General features: G+C 58.6%; 1 protein-coding gene across 1 annotated transcript in view; it reads left to right on the top strand.

The window, feature by feature from the left end:
• The window catches only part of LOC140468224 (interleukin-12 receptor subunit beta-2-like), an 84,621-nt gene that overhangs the window by 27,215 nt on the left and 36,999 nt on the right, over positions 1-20,407 (top strand). The window contains exon 7 of the mRNA XM_072564483.1: positions 9,486-9,565. Within this exon, the coding sequence (XP_072420584.1) occupies positions 9,486-9,565 (80 nt within the window). The remainder of the gene's footprint in view (positions 1-9,485; positions 9,566-20,407) is intronic.

The following is a 20,407-nucleotide window of genomic DNA, read 5'->3' as shown; positions in this document are numbered from 1 at the left end:
CACTGTAACACTCCCTGTTATACCCCACACCCCTCACTGTAACAGTCCCTGACATTACCCACACCCCTCACTGTAACCCTCTCTGATACCACCCACACCCCTCACTGTAACACTCCTTGATATACCCCATACCCCTCAATGTAACACTCTCAGATATCACCCACACCCCTCACTGTAACACTCCCTGTTATACCCCATACCCCTCACTGTAACACTCCCTGTTATACCCCATACCCCTCACTGTAACACTCCCTGTTATACCCCACACCCCTCACTGTAACACTCCCTGTTATACCCCATACCCCTCACTGTAACACTCTCAGATATCACCCATACCCCTCACTGTAACACTCCCTGTTATACCCCATACCCCTCACTGTAACACTCCCTGTTATACCCCACACCCCTCACTGTAACACTCTCAGATATCACCCACACCCCTCACTGTAACACTCCCTGTTATACCCCATACCCCTCACTGTAACACTCCCTGATATACCCCATACCCCTCACTGTAACACTCCCTGTTATACCCCATACCCCTCACTGTAACACTCCCTGATATACCCCATACCCCTCACTGTAACACTCTCAGATATCACCCCCACCCCTCACTGTAACACACTCTGATATTACCCACACCCCTCACTGTAACACACTCTGATATTACCCACATCCCTCACTGTAACACACTCTGATATCACCCACATCCCTCACTGTAACACACTCTGATATCACCCACACCCCTCACTGTAACACACTCTGATATTACCCACACCCCTCACTGTAACACTCTCTGATATCACCCATATCCCTCACTGTAACACTCTCAGATATCACCCACACCCCTCACTGTAACACTCCCTGATATACCCCACACCCCTCACTGTAACCCTCTCTGATATCCCCCACACCCCTCACTGTAACACTCTCAGATACCACCCATACCCCTCACTGTAACCCTCTCTGATATCCCCCACACCCCTCAATGTAACACTCTCAGATATCACCCACACCCCTCACTGTAACACTCCCTGTTATACCCCATACCCCTCACTGTAACACTCCCTGTTATACCCCACACCCCTCACTGTAACACTCCCTGTTATACCCCATACCCCTCACTGTAACCCTCTCTGATATCACCCATACCCCTCACTGTAACACTCTCAGATATCACCCATACCCCTCACTGTAACACTCCCTGTTATACCCCATACCCCTCACTGTAACACTCCCTGTTATACCCCACACCCCTCACTGTAACACTCTCTGATACCACCCACATCCCTCACTGTAACACTCTCTGATATCCCCCACACCCCTCACTGTAACACTCTCTGATATACCCCATACCCCTCACTGTAACACTCCCTGATATCACCCACACCCCTCACTGTAACACTCTCAGATATCACCCACACCTCTCACTGTAACACTCCCTGTTATACCCCACACCCCTCACTGTAACACTCCCTGATATCACCCACACCCCTCACTGTAACACTCCCTGTTATACCCCACACCCCTCACTGTAACACTCTCAGATACCACCCATACCCCTCACTGTAACACTCTCAGATACCACCCACACCCCTCACTGTAACACTCTCAGATACCACCCATACCCCTCACTGTAACACTCTCAGATACCACCCATACCCCTCACTGTAACACTCCCTGTTATACCCCACACCCCTCACTGTAACACTCCCTGATATCACCCACATCCCTCACTGTAACACTCTCAGATATCACCCACATCCCTCACTGTAACACTCTCTGATACCACCCACATCCCTCACTGTAACACTCTCTGATATACCCCATACCCCTCACTGTAACACTCCCTGATACCACCCACACCCCTCACTGTAACACTCCCTGATATACCCCATACCCCTCACTGTAACACTCTCTGATACCACCCACATCCCTCACTGTAACACTCTCTGATATCCCCCACACCCCTCACTGTAACACTCTCTGATATACCCCATACCCCTCACTGTAACACTCCCTGATACCACCCACACCCCTCACTGTAACACTCCCTGATATACCCCACACCTCTCACTGTAACACTCCCTGATATACCCCACACCCCTCACTGTAACACTCCCTGATATACCCCACACCCCTCACTGTAACACTCCCTGATATCACCCACACCCCTCACTGTAACACTCCCTGATATCACCCACACCCCTCACTGTAACACTCTTCGACACCACCCACATCCCTCACTGTAACACTCCCTGATATCACCCACACCCCTCACTGTAACACTCCCTGTTATACCCCACACCCCTCACTGTAACACTCCCTGTTATACCCCATACCCCTCACTGTAACACTCCCTGATATCACCCACACCCCTCACTGTAACGCTCCCTGTTATACCCCACACCCCTCACTGTAACACTCTCAGATACCACCCATACCCCTCACTGTAACACTCTCTGATACCACCCACACCCCTCACTGTAACACTCTCTGATACCACCCACACCCCTCACTGTAACACTCTCTGATACCACCCACACCCCTCACTGTAACACTCTCTGATATCACCCACATCCCTCACTGTAACACACTCTGATATCACCCACACCCCTCACTGTAACACTCTCAGATATCGCCCACACCCCTCACTGTAACACACTCTGATATCACCCACACCCCTCACTGTAACACTCCCTGATATACCCCACACCCCTCACTGTAACCCTCTCTGATATCGCCCACACCCCTCACTGTAACACTCTCAGATATCACCCACACCCCTCACTGTAACACTCTCAGATATCACCCACACCCCTCACTGTAACCCTCTCTGATATCCCCCATACCCCTCACTGTAACACTCCCTGATATACCCCACACCCCTCACTGTAACACTCCCTGTTATACCCCACACCCCTCACTGTAACACTCTCAGATATCACCCACACCCCTCACTGTAACACACTCTGATATACCCCACACCTCTCACTGTAACACTCCCTGATATACCCCACACCCCTCACTGTAACACTCCCTGTTATACCCCACACCCCTCACTGTAACACTCCCTGTTATGCCCCACACCCCTCACTGTAACACTCCCTGTTATACCCCACACCCTTCACTGTAACACTCCCTGTTATACCCCACACCCCTCACTGTAACACACTCTGATATACCCCACACCCCTCACTGTAACACTCCCTGTTATACCCCACACCCCTCACTGTAACACTCCCTGTTATACCCCACACCCCTCACTGTAACAATCCCTGTTATACCCCACACCCCTCACTGTAACACACCCCTCACTGTAACACACTCTGATATACCCCACACCCCTCACTGTAACACTCCCTGTTATACCCCACACCCCTCACTGTAACACTCCCTGATATCACCCACACCCCTCACTGTAACACTCCCTGTTATACCCCACACCCCTCACTGTAACACTCTCAGATACCACCCACATCCCTCACTGTAACACTCTCAGATACCACCCACATCCCTCACTGTAACACTCTCTGATACCACCCACACCCCTCACTGTAACACTCTCAGATACCACCCACATCCCTCACTGTAACACTCTCAGATACCACCCACACCCCTCACTGTAACACTCCCTGTTATACCCCATACCCCTCACTGTAACACTCCCTGTTATACCCCACACCCCTCACTGTAACTCTCTCAGATACCACCCACACCCCTCACTGTAACACTCCCTGTTATACCCCATACCCCTCACTGTAACACTCCCTGTTATACCCCACACCCCTCACTGTAACCCTCTCAGATACCACCCACACCCCTCACTGTAACACTCCCTGATATCACCCACACCCCTCACTGTAACACTCTCAGACACCACCCACATCCCTCACTGTAACACTCCCTGTTATACCCCACACCCCTCACTGTAACACTCCCTGATATCACCCACACCCCTCACTGTAACACTCCCTGTTATACCCCACACCCCTCACTGTAACACTCCCTGTTATACCCCATACCCCTCACTGTAACACTCTCAGATACCACCCACACCCCTCACTGTAACACTCTCAGATACCACCCACATCCCTCACTGTAACACTCTCAGATACCACCCACATCCCTCACTGTAACACACTCTGATACCACCCACACCCCTCACTGTAACACTCTCTGATACCACCCACACCCCTCACTGTAACACTCTCTGATACCACCCACACCCCTCACTGTAACCCTCTCTGATACCACCCACATCCCTCACTGTAACACTCCCTGATATCACCCACATCCCTCACTGTAACACTCTCTGATACCACCCACACCCCTCACTGTAACCCTCTCTGATACCACCCACATCCCTCACTGTAACACTCCCTGATACCACCCACATCCCTCACTGTAACCCTCTCTGATACCACCCACACCCCTCACTGTAACCCTCTCTGATACCACCCACACCCCTCACTGTAACCCTCTCTGATACCACCCACACCCCTCACTGTAACACTCCTTGATATACCCCATACCCCTCAATGTAACACTCTCAGATATCACCCACACCCCTCACTGTAACACTCCCTGTTATACCCCATACCCCTCACTGTAACACTCCCTGTTATACCCCATACCCCTCACTGTAACACTCCCTGTTATACCCCACACCCCTCACTGTAACACTCCCTGTTATACCCCATACCCCTCACTGTAACACTCTCAGATATCACCCATACCCCTCACTGTAACACTCCCTGTTATACCCCATACCCCTCACTGTAACACTCCCTGTTATACCCCACACCCCTCACTGTAACACTCTCAGATATCACCCACACCCCTCACTGTAACACTCCCTGTTATACCCCATACCCCTCACTGTAACACTCCCTGATATACCCCATACCCCTCACTGTAACACTCCCTGTTATACCCCATACCCCTCACTGTAACACTCCCTGATATACCCCATACCCCTCACTGTAACACTCTCAGATATCACCCCCACCCCTCACTGTAACACACTCTGATATTACCCACACCCCTCACTGTAACACACTCTGATATTACCCACATCCCTCACTGTAACACACTCTGATATCACCCACATCCCTCACTGTAACACACTCTGATATCACCCACACCCCTCACTGTAACACACTCTGATATTACCCACACCCCTCACTGTAACACTCTCTGATATCACCCATATCCCTCACTGTAACACTCTCAGATATCACCCACACCCCTCACTGTAACACTCCCTGATATACCCCACACCCCTCACTGTAACCCTCTCTGATATCCCCCACACCCCTCACTGTAACACTCTCAGATACCACCCATACCCCTCACTGTAACCCTCTCTGATATCCCCCACACCCCTCAATGTAACACTCTCAGATATCACCCACACCCCTCACTGTAACACTCCCTGTTATACCCCATACCCCTCACTGTAACACTCCCTGTTATACCCCACACCCCTCACTGTAACACTCCCTGTTATACCCCATACCCCTCACTGTAACCCTCTCTGATATCACCCATACCCCTCACTGTAACACTCTCAGATATCACCCATACCCCTCACTGTAACACTCCCTGTTATACCCCACACCCCTCACTGTAACACTCTCTGATACCACCCACATCCCTCACTGTAACACTCTCTGATATCCCCCACACCCCTCACTGTAACACTCTCTGATATACCCCATACCCCTCACTGTAACACTCCCTGATATCACCCACACCCCTCACTGTAACACTCTCAGATATCACCAACACCTCTCACTGTAACACTCCCTGTTATACCCCACACCCCTCACTGTAACACTCCCTGATATCACCCACACCCCTCACTGTAACACTCCCTGTTATACCCCACACCCCTCACTGTAACACTCTCAGATACCACCCATACCCCTCACTGTAACACTCTCAGATACCACCCACACCCCTCACTGTAACACTCTCAGATACCACCCATACCCCTCACTGTAACACTCTCAGATACCACCCATACCCCTCACTGTAACACTCCCTGTTATACCCCACACCCCTCACTGTAACACTCCCTGATATCACCCACATCCCTCACTGTAACACTCTCAGATATCACCCACATCCCTCACTGTAACACTCTCTGATACCACCCACATCCCTCACTGTAACACTCTCTGATATACCCCATACCCCTCACTGTAACACTCCCTGATACCACCCACACCCCTCACTGTAACACTCCCTGATATACCCCATACCCCTCACTGTAACACTCTCTGATACCACCCACATCCCTCACTGTAACACTCTCTGATATCCCCCACACCCCTCACTGTAACACTCTCTGATATACCCCATACCCCTCACTGTAACACTCCCTGATACCACCCACACCCCTCACTGTAACACTCCCTGATATACCCCACACCTCTCACTGTAACACTCCCTGATATACCCCACACCCCTCACTGTAACACTCCCTGATATACCCCACACCCCTCACTGTAACACTCCCTGATATCACCCACACCCCTCACTGTAACACTCCCTGATATCACCCACACCCCTCACTGTAACACTCTTCGACACCACCCACATCCCTCACTGTAACACTCCCTGATATCACCCACACCCCTCACTGTAACACTCCCTGTTATACCCCACACCCCTCACTGTAACACTCCCTGTTATACCCCATACCCCTCACTGTAACACTCCCTGATATCACCCACACCCCTCACTGTAACGCTCCCTGTTATACCCCACACCCCTCACTGTAACACTCTCAGATACCACCCATACCCCTCACTGTAACACTCTCTGATACCACCCACACCCCTCACTGTAACACTCTCTGATACCACCCACACCCCTCACTGTAACACTCTCTGATAACACCCACACCCCTCACTGTAACACTCTCTGATATCACCCACATCCCTCACTGTAACACACTCTGATATCACCCACACCCCTCACTGTAACACTCTCAGATATCGCCCACACCCCTCACTGTAACACACTCTGATATCACCCACACCCCTCACTGTAACACTCCCTGATATACCCCACACCCCTCACTGTAACCCTCTCTGATATCGCCCACACCCCTCACTGTAACACTCTCAGATATCACCCACACCCCTCACTGTAACACTCTCAGATATCACCCACACCCCTCACTGTAACCCTCTCTGATATCCCCCATACCCCTCACTGTAACACTCTCAGATATCACCCACACCCCTCACTGTAACACACTCTGATATACCCCACACCTCTCACTGTAACACTCCCTGTTATACCCCACACCCCTCACTGTAACACTCCCTGTTATACCCCACACCCCTCACTGTAACACTCCCTGTTATACCCCACACCCCTCACTGTAACACTCCCTGTTATACCCCACACCCCTCACTGTAACACTCTCAGATATCACCCACACCCCTCACTGTAACACACTCTGATATACCCCACACCTCTCACTGTAACACTCCCTGATATACCCCACACCCCTCACTGTAACACTCCCTGTTATACCCCACACCCCTCACTGTAACACTCCCTGTTATGCCCCACACCCCTCACTGTAACACTCCCTGTTATACCCCACACCCTTCACTGTAACACTCCCTGTTATACCCCACACCCCTCACTGTAACACACTCTGATATACCCCACACCCCTCACTGTAACACTCCCTGTTATACCCCACACCCCTCACTGTAACACTCCCTGTTATACCCCACACCCCTCACTGTAACACTCCCTGTTATACCCCACACCCCTCACTGTAACACTCCCTGTTATACCCCACACCCCTCACTGTAACACACCCCTCACTGTAACACACTCTGATATACCCCACACCCCTCACTGTAACACTCCCTGTTATACCCCACACCCCTCACTGTAACACTCCCTGATATCACCCACACCCCTCACTGTAACACTCCCTGTTATACCCCACACCCCTCACTGTAACACTCTCAGATACCACCCACATCCCTCACTGTAACACTCTCAGATACCACCCACATCCCTCACTGTAACACTCTCTGATACCACCCACACCCCTCACTGTAACACTCTCAGATACCACCCACATCCCTCACTGTAACACTCTCAGATACCACCCACACCCCTCACTGTAACACTCCCTGTTATACCCCATACCCCTCACTGTAACACTCCCTGTTATACCCCACACCCCTCACTGTAACTCTCTCAGATACCACCCACACCCCTCACTGTAACACTCCCTGTTATACCCCATACCCCTCACTGTAACACTCCCTGTTATACCCCACACCCCTCACTGTAACCCTCTCAGATACCACCCACACCCCTCACTGTAACACTCCCTGATATCACCCACACCCCTCACTGTAACACTCTCAGACACCACCCACATCCCTCACTGTAACACTCCCTGTTATACCCCACACCCCTCACTGTAACACTCCCTGATATCACCCACACCCCTCACTGTAACACTCCCTGTTATACCCCACACCCCTCACTGTAACACTCCCTGTTATACCCCATACCCCTCACTGTAACACTCTCAGATACCACCCACACCCCTCACTGTAACACTCTCAGATACCACCCACATCCCTCACTGTAACACTCTCAGATACCACCCACATCCCTCACTGTAACACACTCTGATACCACCCACACCCCTCACTGTAACACTCTCTGATACCACCCACACCCCTCACTGTAACACTCTCTGATACCACCCACACCCCTCACTGTAACCCTCTCTGATACCACCCACATCCCTCACTGTAACACTCCCTGATATCACCCACATCCCTCACTGTAACACTCTCTGATACCACCCACACCCCTCACTGTAACCCTCTCTGATACCACCCACATCCCTCACTGTAACACTCCCTGATACCACCCACATCCCTCACTGTAACCCTCTCTGATACCACCCACACCCCTCACTGTAACCCTCTCTGATACCACCCACACCCCTCACTGTAACCCTCTCTGATACCACCCACATCCCTCACTGTAACCCTCTCTGATACCACCCACACCCCTCACTGTAACCCTCTCTGATACCACCCACACCCCTCACTGTAACCCTCTCTGATACCACCCACATCCCTCACTGTAACACTCCCTGATACCACCCACATCCCTCACTGTAACCCTCTCTGATACCACCCACACCCCTCACTGTAACCCTCTCTGATACCACCCACATCCCTCACTGTAACACTCCCTGATATCACCCACATCCCTCACTGTAACACTCCCTGATACCACCCACACCCCTCACTGTAACACTCCCTGATATAACCCATACCCTTCACTACAACACTCTCTGATATGACCTATACCCCTCACTGTCACAATCTCTGATACCACCCACAACCCCTCACTGTAACACACTGATATAACCCACACGCCTCACTCACTCACCCGTCTCTTCTCTGGATTCTCAGCTCCTGTTGGATCTCTCGATCTGTGGTTTACACACCAGCCTGATCTGGATGGATTGCAGACACTTACCTTGCTGTGGAAGGTAATGTTTGATAAATTACCTTTTCCTCTCCAATTCCCCAATGGGCCCAGGGTGTAGCATAGCCAACATGCAGAGTGGAGTGGGGGATGATCTGTCCTCTCTCAGTCCACTGCCCTGAAACATGTATTTTCGATTTACTCTCTAGTGTGGGTGTGTACGGACTGTGTCGGGGTGTGAGAGTGTACGGACCGTTTCGGGGTGTGGGTGTGTACGGACCGTGTCGGGGTGTGGGTGTGTACGGACCGTGTCGGGGTGCGGGTGTGTACGGACCGTGTCGGGGTGTGTACGGACCGTGTCGGGGTGTGTACGGACCGTGTCGGGGTGTGAGTGTGTACGGACCGTGTCGGGGTGTGTGAGTGTACGGACCGTGTCGGGGTGTGGGTGTGTACGGACCGTGTCGGGGTGCGGGTGTGTACGGACCGTGTCGGGGTGTGGGTGTGTACGGCCCGTGTCGGGGTGTGGGTGTGTACGGACCGTGTCGGGGTGTGGGTGTGTACGGACCGTGTCGGGGTGTGGGTGTGTACGGACCGTGTCGGGGTGTGAGTGTGTACGGACCGTGTCGGGGTGTGGGTGTGTACGGACCGTGTCGGGATGTGTGAGTGTACGGACCGTGTCGGGGTGTGGGTGTGTACGGACCGTGTCGGGGTGTGGGTGTGTACGGACCGTGTCGGGGTGTGGGAGTGTACGGACCGTGTCGGGGTGTGTACGGACCGTGTCGGGGTGTGGGTGTGTACGGACCGTGTCGGGGTGTGTGAGTGTACGGACCGTGTCGGGGTGTGGGTGTGTACGGACCGTGTCGGGGTGTGGGTGTGTACGGACCGTGTCGGGGTGTGGGTGTGTACGGACCGTGTCGGGGTGTGGGAGTGTACGGACCGTGTCGGGGTGTGTACGGACCGTGTCGGGGTGTGTACGGACCGTGTCGGGGTGTGAGAGTGTACGGACCGTGTCGGGGTGTGGGTGTGTACGGACCGTGTCAGGGTGTGGGTGTGTACGGACCGTGTCAGGGTGTGTGAGTGTACGGACCGTGTCGGGGTGTGAGAGTGTACGGACCGTGTCGGGGTGTGGGTGTGTACGGACCGTGTCGGGGTGTGGGTGTGTACGGACCGTGTCGGGGTGTGGGTGTGTACGGACCGTGTCGGGGTGTGGGTGTGTACGGACCGTGTCGGGGTGTGGGTGTGTACGGACCGTGTCGGGGTGTGGGTGTGTACGGACCGTGTCGGGGTGTGGGTGTGTACGGACCGTGTCGGGGTGTGTGAGTGTACGGACCGTGTCGGGGTGTATACGGACCGTGTCGGGGTGTGGGAGTGTACGGACCGTGTCGGGGTGTGGGTGTGTACGGACCGTGTCGGGGTGTGGGTGTGTACGGACCGTGTCGGGGTGTGGGAGTGTACGGACCGTGTCGGGGTGTGGGTGTGTACGGACCGTGTCGGGGTGTGGGTGTGTACGGACCGTGTCGGGGTGTGTGAGTGTACGGACCGTGTCGGGGTGTGGGTGTGCACGGACCGTGTCGGGGTGTGGGTGTGTACGGACCGTGTCGGGGTGTGGGTGTGTACGGACCGTGTCGGGGTGTGGGTGTGTACGGACCGTGTCGGGGTGTGGGTGTGTACGGACCGTGTCGGGGTGTGGGTGTGTACGGACCGTGTCGGGGTGTGGGTGTGTACGGACCGTGTCGGGGTGTGGGAGTGTACGGACCGTGTCGGGGTGTGGGTGTGTACGGACCGTGTCGGGGTGTGGGTGTGTACGGACCGTGTCGGGGTGTGGGTGTGTACGGACCGTGTCGGGGTGTGGGTGTGTACGGACCGTGTCGGGGTGTGGGAGTGTACGGACCGTGTCGGGGTGCGGGTGTGTACGGACCGTGTCGGGGTGTGTGAGTGTGTACGGACCGTGTCGGGGTGTGGGTGTGTACGGACCGTGTCGGGGTGTGGGTGTGTACGGACCGTGTCGGGGTGTGGGTGTGTACGGACCGTGTCGGGGTGTGGGTGTGTACGGACCGTGTCGGGGTGTGTGAGTGTACGGACCGTGTCGGGGTGTGAGAGTGTACGGACCGTGTCGGGGTGTGTACGGACCGTGTCGGGGTGTGTGAGTGTACGGACCGTGTCGGGGTGTGGGAGTGTACGGACCGTGTCGGGGTGTGTGAGTGTGTACGGACCGTGTCGGGGTGTGTGAGTGTGTACGGACCGTGTCGGGGTGTGTACGGACCGTGTCGGGGTGTGTGAGTGTACGGACCGTGTCGGGGTGTGGGAGTGTGTACGGACCGTGTCGGGGTGTGAGTGTGTACGGACCGTGTCGGGGTGTGTACGGACCGTGTCGGGGTGTGTGAGTGTACGGACCGTGTCGGGGTGTGTGAGTGTGTACGGACCGTGTCGGGGTGTGAGTGTGTACGGACCGTGTCGGGGTGTGGGTGTGTACCGACCGTGTCGGGGTGTGGGTGTGTACGGACCGTGTCGGGGTGTGGGTGTGTACGGACCGTGTCGGGGTGTGGGTGTGTACGGACCGTGTCGGGGTGTGGGAGTGTACGGACCGTGTCGGGGTGTGAGAGTGTACGGACCGTGTCGGGGTGTGAGTGTGTACGGACCGTGTCGGGGTGTGGGTGTGTACGGACCGTATCGGGGTGTGGGTGTGTACGGACCGTGACGGGGTGTGGGTGTGTACGGACCGTGTCGGGGTGTGGGTGTGTACGGACCGTGTCGGGGTGTGGGTGTGTACGGACCGTGTCGGGGTGCGGGTGTGTACGGACCGTGTCGGGGTGTGAGTGTGTACGGACCGTGTCGGGGTGTGGGTGTGTACGGACCGTGTCGGGGTGTGGGTGTGTACGGACCGTGTCGGGGTGTGAGTGTGTACGGACCGTGTCGGGGTGTGGGAGTGTACGGACCGTGTCGGGGTGTGAGTGTGTACGGACCGTGTCGGGGTGTGAGTGTGTACGGACCGTGTCGGGGTGTGTACGGACCGTGTCGGGGTGTGTACGGACCGTGTCGGGGTGTGAGTGTGTACGGACCGTGTCGGGGTGTGAGTGTGTACGGACCGTGTCGGGGTGTGGGAGTGTACGGACCGTGTCGGGGTGTGAGTGTGTACGGACCGTGTCGGGGTGTGAGTGTGTACGGACCGTGTCGGGGTGTGTACGGACCGTGTCGGGGTGTGGGTGTGTACGGACCGTGTCGGGGTGTGTACGGACCGTGTCGGGGTGTGGGTATGTACGGACCGTGTCGGGGTGTGGGTGTGTACGGACCGTGTCGGGGTGTGGGTGTGTATGGACCGTGTCGGGGTGTGTGAGTGTACGGACCGTGTCGGGGTGTGAGTGTGTACGGACCGTGTCGGGGTGTGAGAGTGTACGGACCGTGTCGGGGTGTGTGAGTGTACGGACCGTGTCGGGGTGTGAGTGTGTACGGACCGTGTCGGGGTGTGAGAGTGTACGGACCGTGTCGGGGTGTGTGAGTGTACGGACCGTGTCGGGGTGTGGGTGTGTACGGACCGTGTCGGGGTGTGAGTGTGTACGGACCGTGTCGGGGTGTGGGTGTGTACGGACCGTGTCGGGGTGTGGGTGTGTACGGACCGTGTCGGGGTGTGGGTGTGTACGGACCGTGTCGGGGTGTGGGTGTGTACGGACCGTGTCGGGGTGTGGGAGTGTACGGACCGTGTCGGGGTGTGGGAGTGTACGGACCGTGTCGGGGTGTGGGTGTGTACGGACCGTGTCGGGGTGTGGGTGTGTACGGACCGTGTCGGGGTGTGTACGGACCGTGTCGGGGTGTGGGTGTGTACGGACCGTGTCGGGGTGTGGGTGTGTACGGACCGTGTCGGGGTGTGGGTGTGTACGGACCGTGTCGGGGTGTGGGAGTGTACGGACCGTGTCGGGGTGTGGGTGTGTACGGACCGTGTCGGGGTGTGGGTGTGTACGGACCGTGTCGGGGTGTGAGTGTGTACGGACCGTGTCGGGGTGTGTGAGTGTACGGACCGTGTCGGGATGTGTGAGTGTACGGACCGTGTCGGGGTGTGAGAGTATACGGACCGTGTCGGGGTGTGGGTGTGTACGGACCGTGTCGGGGTGTGAGAGTGTACGGACCGTGTCGGGGTGTGGGTGTGTACGGACCGTGTCGGGGTGTGAGTGTGTACGGACCGTGTTGGGGTGTGGGTGTGTACGGACCGTGTCGGGGTGTGGGTGTGTACGGACCGTGTCGGGGTGTGGGTGTGTACGGACCGTGTCGGGGTGTGTACGGACCGTGTCGGGGTGTGGGTGTGTACGGACTGTGTCGGGGTGTGGGTGTGTACGGACCGTGTCGGGGTGTGAGAGTGTACGGACCGTGTCGGGGTGTGAGTGTGTACGGACCGTGTCGGGGTGTGGGTGTGTACGGACCGTGTCGGGGTGTGGGTGTGTACGGACCGTGTCGGGGTGTGAGAGTGTACGGACCGTGTCGGGGTGTGGGTGTGTACGGACCGTGTCGGGGTGTGAGAGTGTACGGACCGTGTCGGGGTGTGAGTGTGTACGGACCGTGTCGGGGTGTGTACGGACCGTGTCGGGGTGTGAGAGTGTACGGACCGTGTCGGGGTGTGGGTGTGTACGGACCGTGTCGGGGTGTGAGAGTGTACGGACCGTGTCGGGGTGTGAGTGTGTACGGACCGTGTCGGGGTGTGGGTGTGTACGGACCGTGTCGGGGTGTGTGAGTGTACGGACCGTGTCGGGGTGTGGGTGTGTACGGACCGTGTCGGGGTGTGTACGGACCGTGTCGGGGTGTGAGTGTGTACGGACCGTGTCGGGGTGTGGGTGTGTACGGACCGTGTCGGGGTGTGGGTGTGTACGGACCGTGTCGGGGTGTGTGAGTGTACGGACCGTGTCGGGGTGTGGGTGTGTACGGACCATGTCGGGGTGTGTGAGTGTACGGACCGTGTCGGGGTGTGTACGGACCGTGTCGGGGTGTGTGAGTGTACGGACCGTGTCGGGGTGTGGGAGTGTACGGACCGTGTCGGGGTGTGTGAGTGTACGGACCGTGTCGGGGTGTGGGTGTGTACGGACCGTGTCGGGGTGTGAGAGTGTACGGACCGTGTCGGGGTGTGAGTGTGTACCGACCGTGTCGGGGTGTGGGTGTGTACGGACCATGTCGGGGTGTGAGAGTGTACGGACCGTGTCGGGGTGTGTACGGACCGTGTCGGTGTGTGTGAGTGTACGGACCGTGTCGGGGTGTGGGAGTGTACGGACCGTGTCGGGGTGTGGGTGTGTACGGACCGTGTCGGGGTGTGGGTGTGTACGGACCGTGTCGGGGTGTGGGTGTGTACGGACCGTGTCGGGGTGTGAGAGTGTAAGGGACCGTGTCGGGGTGTGTGAGTGTACGGACCGTGTCGGGGTGTGGGTGTGTACGGACCGTGTCGGGGTGTGGGTGTGTACGGACCGTGTCGGGGTGTGTGAGTGTACGGACCGTGTCGGGGTGTGGGTGTGTACGGACCGTGTCGGGGTGTGTACGGACCGTGTCGGGGTGTGGGTGTGTACGGACCGTGTCGGGGTGTGAGAGTGTACGGACCGTGTCGGGGTGTGTGAGTGTACGGACCGTGTCGGGGTGTGGGTGTGTACGGACCGTGTCGGGGTGTGGGTGTGTACGGACCGTGTCGGGGTGTGTGAGTGTACGGACCGTGTCGGGGTGTGGGTGTGTACGGACCGTGTCGGGGTGTGTGAGTGTACGGACCGTGTCGGGGTGTGGGTGTGTACGGACCGTGTCGGGGTGTGTGAGTGTACGGACCGTGTCGGGGTGTGGGAGTGTACGGACCGTGTCGGGGTGTGGGTGTGTACGGACCGTGTCGGGGTGTGGGTGTGTACGGACCGTGTCGGGGTGTGAGTGTGTACGGACCGTGTCGGGGGTGTGGGTGTGTACCGACCGTGTCGGGGTGTGGGAGTGTACGGACCGTGTCGGGGTGTGAGTGTACGGACCGTGTCGGGGTGTGGGTGTGTACGGACCGTGTCGGGGTGTGGGTGTGTACGGACCGTGTCGGGGTGTGAGAGTGTACGGACCGTGTCGGGGTGTGGGTGTGTACCGACCGTGTCGGGGTGTGGGTGTGTACGGACCGTGTCGGGGTGTGGGTGTGTACGGACCGTGTCGGGGTGTGGGTGTGTACCGACCGTGTCGGGGTGTGGGTGTGTACGGACCGTGTCGGGGTGTGGGTGTGTACGGACCGTGTCGGGGTGTGGGTGTGTACGGACCGTGTCGGGGTGTGGGTGTGTACCGACCGTGTCGGGGTGTGGGTGTGTACGGACCGTGTCGGGGTGTGGGTGTGTACGGACCGTGTCGGGGTGTGAGAGTGTACGGACCGTGTCGGGGTGTGAGAGTGTACGGACCGTGTCGGGGTGTGAGAGTGTACGGACCGTGTCGGGGTGTGAGAGTGTACGGACCGTGTCGGGGTGTGGGAGTGTACGGACCGTGTCGGGGTGTGTGAGTGTACGGACCGTGTCGGGGTGTGAGAGTGTACGGACCGTGTCGGGGTGTGGGTGTGTACGGACTGTGTCGGGGTGTGGGTGTGTACGGACCGTGTCGGGGTGTGGGAGTGTACGGACCGTGTCGGGGTGTGGGAGTGTACGGACCGTGTCGGGGTGTGGGTGTGTACGGACCGTGTCGGGGTGTGGGTGTGTACGGACCGTGTCGGGGTGTGGGTGTGTACGGACCGTGTCGGGGTGTGGGTGTGTACGGACCGTGTCGGGGTGTGGGTGTGTACGGACCGTGTCGGGGTGTGGGTGTGTACGGACCGTGTCGGGGTGTGTGAGTGTACGGACCGTGTCGGGGTGTGGGTGTGTACGGACCGTGTTGGGGTGTGTACGGACCGTGTCGGGGTGTGAGAGTGTACGGACCGTGTCGGGGTGTGGGTGTGTACGGACCGTGTCGGGGTGTGGGTGTGTACGGACCGTGTCGGGGTGTGGGTGTGTACGGACCGTGTCGGGGTGTGTACGGACCGTGTCGGGGTGTGAGAGTGTACGGACCGTGTCACGGTGTGGGAGTGTACGGACCGTGTCGGGGTGTGGGTGTGTACGGACCGTGTCGGGGTGTGGGTGTGTACGGACCGTGTCGGGGTGTGTACGGACCGTGTCGGGGTGTGAGAGTGTACGGACCGTGTCGGGGTGTGGGTGTGTACGGACCGTGTCGGGGTGTGGGGTGTGTACGGACCGTGTCGGGGTGTGTACGGACCGTGTCGGGATGTGGGTGTGTACAGACCGTGTCGGGGTGTGTGAGTGTACGGACCGTGTCGGGGTGTGGGAGTGTACGGACCGTGTCGGGGTGTGTACGGACCGTGTCGGGGTGTGGGTGTGTACGGACCGTGTCGGGGTGTGGGTGTGTACGGACCGTGTCGGGGTGTGGGTGTGTACGGACCGTGTCGGGGTGTGGGTGTGTACGGACCGTGTCGGGGTGTGGGTGTGTACGGACCGTGTCGGGGTGTGGGAGTGTACGGACCGTGTCGGGGTGTGGGTGTGTACGGACCGTGTCGGGGTGTGAGAGTGTACGGACCGTGTCGGGGTGTGGGTGTGTACGGACCGTGTCGGGGTGTGGGTGTGTACGGACCGTGTCGGGGTGTGGGTGTGTACGGACCGTGTCGGGGTGTGGGTGTGTACGGACCGTGTCGGGGTGTGGGAGTGTACGGACCGTGTCGGGGTGCGGGTGTGTACGGACCGTGTCGGGGTGTGGGTGTGTACGGACCGTGTCGGGGTGTGGGTGTGTACGGACCGTGTCGGGGTGTGGGTGTGTACGGACCGTGTCGGGGTGTGGGTGTGTACGGACCGTGTCGGGGTGTGAGAGTGTACGGACCGTGTCGGGGTGTGAGAGTGTACGGACCGTGTCGGGGTGTGTGAGTGTACGGACCGTGTCGGGGTGTGGGTGTGTACGGACCATGTCGGGGTGTGAGAGTGTACGGACCGTGTCGGGGTGTGAGAGTGTACGGACCGTGTCGGGGTGTGGGTGTGTACGGACCGTGTCGGGGTGTGGGTGTGTACGGACCGTGTCGGGGTGTGTACGGACCGTGTCGGGGTGTGGGTGTGTACGGACCGTGTCGGGGTGTGGGTGTGTACGGACCGTGTCGGGGTGTGGGTGTGTACGGACCGTGTCGGGGTGTGGAAGTGTACGGACCGTGTCGGGGTGTGTGAGTGTACGGACCGTGTCGGGGTGTGGGTGTGTACGGACCGTGTCGGGGTGTGAGAGTGTACGGACCGTGTCGGGGTGTGTACGGACCGTGTCGGGGTGTGTACGGACCGTGTCGGGGTGTGGGTGTGTACGGACCGTGTCGGGGTGTGGGTGTGTACGGACCGTGTCGGGATGTGGGTGTGTACGGACCGTGTCGGGGTGTGGGTGTGTACGTACCGTGTCGGGGTGTGAGAGTGTACGGACCGTGTCGGGGTGTGAGAGTGTACGGACCGTGTCGGGGTGTGTACGGACCGTGTCGGGATGTGGGTGTGTACGTACCGTGTCGGGGTGTGAGAGTGTACGGACCGTGTCGGGTGTGGGAGTGTACGGACCGTGTCGGGGTGTGTACGGACCGTGTCGGGGTGTGGGTGTGTACGGACCGTGTCGGGGTGTGGGTGTGTACGGACCGTGTCGGGGTGTGAGAGTGTACGGAACGTGTCGGGGTGTGGGTGTGTACGGACCGTGTCGGGGTGTGGGAGTGTACGGACCGTGTCGGGGTGTGTGAGTGTACGGACCGTGTCGGGGTGTGGGTGTGTACGGACCGTGTCGGGGTGTGGGTGTGTACGGACCGTGTCGGGGTGTGGGTGTGTACGGACCGTGTCGGGGTGTGTGAGTGTACGGACCGTGTCGGGTTGTGGGTGTGTACGGACCATGTCGGGGTGTGAGAGTGTACGGACCGTGTCGGGGTGTGGGTGTGTACGGACCGTGTCGGGGTGTGTGAGTGTACGGACCGTGTCGGGGTGTGGGTGTGTACGGACCGTGTCGGGGTGTGGGTGTGTACGGACCGTGTCGGGGTGTGTGAGTGTACGGACCGTGTCGGGGTGTGGGTGTGTACGGACCATGTCGGGGTGTGAGAGTGTACGGACCGTGTCGGGGTGTGAGAGTGTACGGACCGTGTCGGGGTGTGGGTGTGTACGGACCGTGTCGGGGTGTGGGTGTGTACGGACCGTGTCGGGGTGTGGGTGTGTACGGACCGTGTCGGGGTGTGGGTGTGTACGGACCATGTCGGGGTGTGTGAGTGTACGGACCGTGTCGGGGTGTGGGTGTGTACGGACCGTGTCGGGGTGTGTACGGACCGTGTCGGGGTGTGGGTGTGTACGGACCGTGTCGGGGTGTGGGTGTGTACCGACCGTGTCGGGGTGTGGGAGTGTACGGACCGTGTCGGGGTGTGGGAGTGTACGGACCGTGTCGGGGTGTGGGTGTGTACGGACCGTGTCGGGGTGTGGGTGTGTACAGACCGTGTCGGGGTGTGTACGGACCGTGTCGGGGTGTGGGAGTGTACGGACCGTGTCGGGGTGTGGGTGTGTACGGACCGTGTCGGGGTGTGAGTGTGTACGGACCGTGTCGGGGTGTGGGAGTGTACGGACCGTGTCGGGGTGTGTACGGACCGTGTCGGGGTGTGAGAGTGTACGGACCGTGTCGGGGTGTGAGAGTGTACGGACCGTGTCGGGGTGTGTGAGTGTACGTACCGTGTCGGGGTGTGGGTGTGTACGGACCGTGTCGGGGTGTGAGAGTGTACGGACCGTGTCGGGGTGTGTACGGACCGTGTCGGGGTGTGAGTGTGTACGGACCGTGTCGGGGTGTGGGTGTGTACGTACCGTGTCGGGGTGTGGGTGTGTACGGACCGTGTCGGGGTGTGAGAGTGTACGGACCGTGTCGGGGTGTGTACGGACCGTGTCGGGGGTGTGGGAGTGTACGGACCGTGTCGGGGTGTGGGTGTGTACGGACCGTGTCGGGGTGTGGGTGTGTACGGACCGTGTCGGGGTGTGGGTGTGTACGGACCGTGTCGGGGTGTGGGTGTGTACGGACCGTGTCGGGGTGTGTGAGTGTACGGACCGTGTCGGGGTGTGGGAGTGTACGGACCGTGTCGGGGTGTGTGAGTGTACGGACCGTGTCGGGGTGTGGGAGTGTACGGACCGTGTCGGGGTGTGGGTGTGTACGGACCGTTAAGGGGTGTGGGTGTGTACGGACCGTGTCGGGGTGTGTACGGACCGTGTCGGGGTGTGGGTGTGTACGGACCGTGTCGGGGTGTGAGAGTGTACGGACCGTGTCGGGGTGTGGGTGTGTACAGACCGTGTCGGGGTGTGGGTGTGTACGGACCGTGTCGGGGTGTGGGTGTGTACGGACCGTGTCGGGGTGTGGGTGTGTACGGACCGTGTCGGGGTGTGGGTGTGTACGGACCATGTCGGGGTGTGAGAGTGTACGGACCGTGTCGGGGTGTGGGTGTGTACGGACCGTGTCGGGGTGTGGGTGTGTACGGACCATGTCGGGGTGTGGGAGTGTACGGACCGTGTCGGGGTGTGGGTGTGTACGGACCGTGTCGGGGTGTGTGAGTGTACGGACCGTGTCGGGGTGTGGGTGTGTACGGGACCGTGTCGGGGTGTGGGTGTGTACGGACCGTGTCGGGGTGTGGGTGTGTACGGACCGTGTCGGGGTGTGGGTGTGTACGGACCGTGTCGGGGTGTGGGTGTGTACGGACCGTGTCGGGGTGTGAGAGTGTACGGACCGTGTCGGGGTGTGTACGGACCGTGTCGGGGTGTGGGAGTGTACGGACCGTGTCGGGGTGTGGGTGTGTACGGACCGTGTCGGGGTGTGGGTGTGTACGGACCGTGTCGGGGTGTGTGAGTGTACGGACCGTGTCGGGGTGTGGGAGTGTACGGACCGTGTCGGGGTGTGTACGGACTGTGTCGGGGTGTGG

This window comes from Chiloscyllium punctatum, chromosome 46 (genome assembly GCF_047496795.1).
Source record: "Chiloscyllium punctatum isolate Juve2018m chromosome 46, sChiPun1.3, whole genome shotgun sequence".
Taxonomy (NCBI): domain Eukaryota; kingdom Metazoa; phylum Chordata; class Chondrichthyes; order Orectolobiformes; family Hemiscylliidae; genus Chiloscyllium; species Chiloscyllium punctatum.
This window is presented reverse-complemented; position numbering and strand designations above follow the sequence as displayed.